The sequence below is a fragment of the Malaclemys terrapin genome, chromosome 1 (genome assembly GCF_027887155.1).
Source record: "Malaclemys terrapin pileata isolate rMalTer1 chromosome 1, rMalTer1.hap1, whole genome shotgun sequence".
Classification (NCBI taxonomy): Eukaryota; Metazoa; Chordata; order Testudines; family Emydidae; genus Malaclemys; species Malaclemys terrapin.
Genome location: NC_071505.1, coordinates 187,652,062 through 187,655,296, shown reverse-complemented (window position 1 = coordinate 187,655,296; position 3,235 = coordinate 187,652,062). Strand labels below are relative to the sequence as shown.

The following is a 3,235-nucleotide window of genomic DNA, read 5'->3' as shown; positions in this document are numbered from 1 at the left end:
CATATAAAAGTATTGCGTGTCCTCTCATTACAAAGACCGGCTTATTTCCTTGGCACACGTAAAACTTTTATACAATAAGTGAGGGTTAAACCTGAGATTTTGGGGTTTTCTAGAAAGAAAGTAGAGCATATTTATCCTCAGTGTCTTTTGCCGGTTTAGACAAACCCAGCCCTGTCTAGCCTTTTATTGGCTTTGAAAGCTGTTACACTTGATTGGTCAGTTTATCTGTTTGAGTCAGTGGAATTTTAAAGACAATGAAATGCAGCTAAGTACTAGCCAGCATACACCAGATTTAAGCTGGTTTGAAGTCGCAGAGACTGCCTATTTAAAAGGTTCTTGGCAGAAACAAGATCTATTTCGGAGGAGCATCTCTTCAGCTGCTTATTTTTCGGCTTCAAACAAAACTGCTTTAGGAACTTGTTGTCCTGCCTTGTCTCAGACGGAAATATGGCCAGTGGTGTACTGCAAATCGTTGGATTGGTAGTTGGAGGCATTGGCTTAGCTGGGACTTTTGCAGTGACTGGCATGCCTCAGTGGAGAGTAACTGCCTTCATTGAAAACAACATTATAGTATTTGAGACCATTTGGGAAGGACTATGGATGCACTGCATCAGACAAGCCAACATCAGGATGCAGTGCAAAGTCTACGACTCCCTCTTGGCACTTTCACCTGATCTACAGGCATCCAGAGGACTGATGTGCTCTGCTTCAGCACTCTCATTTCTTGCTTTTATGATAGCCATTATGGGCATGAAGTGCACTCAGTGCACTGGGAACAACGAGCGAATCAAGGGTCACGTTCTGCTGGCAGCTGGAGTTCTCTTCATCCTATCTGGTATTGTTGTGTTCATCCCAGTGTGTTGGGTTGCCAATACCATCATCAGAGACTTCTATAATCCAGTTGTCAACGTAGCACAAAAACGAGAACTTGGGGAGGCCCTCTACATAGGCTGGGTATCCGCATTCTGTCTCATCGCCGGGGGAGCAATATTCTGTTGCTTCTGCCGTTGTAATGAGAAAACCAGAAACTACAGGTTCTCAGCGCCTTCACATCATACATCTTACAAAACTCATCATATGCAAAGGAAAACTGAAAGCTCATATTCCAAAAGTCAGTATGTCTAGTTGCTTCTTGGTCTTTTAGCTCAGCAAGTCAGTCTTTGTGAACGGACTTCAATGTTCACACTGAACTACAAGTAGGTCAGAGGAAACTTTATTTGTATTTCATACCTTAACTACAGTAGCCATCCTTAAATTCATGGACTATAGTTAAATCTATTAACTCAATCATGGCTAATACTGCAACACGGACAACGTATTATGAAGTTTTATCACAGGAGAAAAAAAATTACACCTTTATCTTTTTAGATGTTTTAAAGTTTCAATTTGCTTTAAAAATATTTAGCATCCATATAAAAGCAAAATGTTTAATTTCTTTTTAATAGTTTTTTGGAACAGTTTTTGGGTTTATTTGGGGGCTGTGTTTCATACGGCAAATATTACAAATGGGCTGAAAATGTATTTTATATCACAATAGAATCAGATTGATTGCTGGGAAGAAATGGAGCAAACCAATTTTTTCTGGGCATAGGGTGATAAGACTGAATAAGGATAATAAAGTACTTGTTTAAAAGAACAATAGCTAAGGGATCAATACATTGTAAATGAAGGGTACTGTGAAGGATTAGCTCGGCATTGAGAGGGAGGCCAAAATGTTTGAAAAATGTCCCTTATTTCAGAATGAAAGTTTCAGGGTAGACACACTGCTCTATATTTACCTAGAAATATTTTTACTGTAAATTGATATCTATTTTGAGATGGTGAAAGGTCTGACTGGTTTGTTTTTAAAAGCGACAGTATTCTACAATGATGCCTCTAAGCACTGCAATGTACAACATGGTTATAACAGTGTTCTGGATCTTTACTGTACAATACAGTCTTTTTTTTTTAAAATATGGGTATTTAATACAGCCCTCAGACTGCAGTGACTCCCGTGTGGGAAGACTCCTTCATCTGCACCAAGTCCCACTGATTTCAATGCAGAGGTCTGCCCATGTGCAATTTAGTGCAGAACTAGGGCCTGAAGGGGTAAAAAAGCAGGATGTTTCAGTGTTTTAGTCACTGCTCATTTGCAAAATGCAAACAAGATTTCTAATAATGTGACTGTGTACCCCCCTTATGGAAAATAAGGGAATAGAAACTACACAGGGTCTACAGAAGTTACTCTAAAATGTAGATGTTTTTAACCAGCAGAGAAGGTGATCTCCTGGCCCCACTGAAATTAGTGGGATGTTTATCTTTGACTATAGTGGGACCAGAATTTTGCCTGTGGAATTTAACAGAGTGTGAGATCCCTGTTTTACAATTTGGATTGGTTTAAATAGTCTGTGGAAAGGTTATAATGCAATCCTGTTTGTATTATCGTGCTCTACCCTTAGGATATTTCTAGCTGAAAAATATCAGGCACCAAATTCTTCTTTAAGGTGCAACTTCCATTGAGCTAAAGAAATCAAAATCCTCATACTGGTTTAGAATTGTCTATTTACAGTTTTAGGTTATGTTTTTAAAGCTATGTCTAAATACACATATTTCTATTTTGCCTCATTATTTTTAAAGGTGATTCCTGGCTATGTACATACATAATGTGCGCAATACATATGTTATACTGCACAGCTTGCCTGTATTTCTATTACACAGTTTTGTTTATCTTTTATATTTGCAATCCTTCTATTATTTGTGGGAGAGGGCTGTTGTGCTGATTTATTGCACTAGGTGAATGGTTGTTCCCTGCAGAATGTATAGCTTCAAACTTCCATTTATTTTGTCAAAAAGTATTATGTCTTTGTGTTTGCACCTTGTTCTTATACTTTCACTCATTCTGTTTCATGGGTTGTAACAATGAGCATAATAAAATCATTTGTTGAGTTCACCTTTTTTAACTAGGATGCAAGGTCCTACTCAAGAGGGTGTATATATTCGTGTACTATAATTATTTACACTATCATGTGACATAAGTGATGCATACAGTAATTATCTATGAATTTAAAGTAAGAATCTTAAATGCAACAAACAAGTAACTTTTTGTTTGCAATCCAAAAATGTTTGTATACTTAGTATGCTCAATATATACAGTATTATAAATCATTATAACATTTATTTCTGGCAGCACAAAACATTCTAGGCACTGTACAAATACCCATAAAAAGACACAGATTTTCAAAAATGCTTAGAGGAT

At 37.3% G+C, this 3,235-nt stretch overlaps 1 protein-coding gene across 1 annotated transcript; it reads left to right on the top strand.

The window, feature by feature from the left end:
* Positions 1 to 344: 344 nt before the first annotated feature.
* CLDN8 (claudin 8) lies at positions 345 to 2,929 on the top strand. The gene has a single exon (XM_054016457.1). The coding sequence runs from the start codon at positions 448 to 450 to the stop codon at positions 1,123 to 1,125; it is 678 nt and encodes a 225-aa protein (XP_053872432.1). The 5' UTR covers positions 345 to 447; the 3' UTR covers positions 1,126 to 2,929.
* Positions 2,930 to 3,235: the final 306 nt, after the last annotated feature.

Excerpts from the sequence above, each read along its gene's own strand:
- CLDN8 (XM_054016457.1), top strand. The coding sequence starts at position 448 with ATGGCCAGTGGTGTACTGCAAATCGTTGGATTGGTAGTTGGAGGCATT.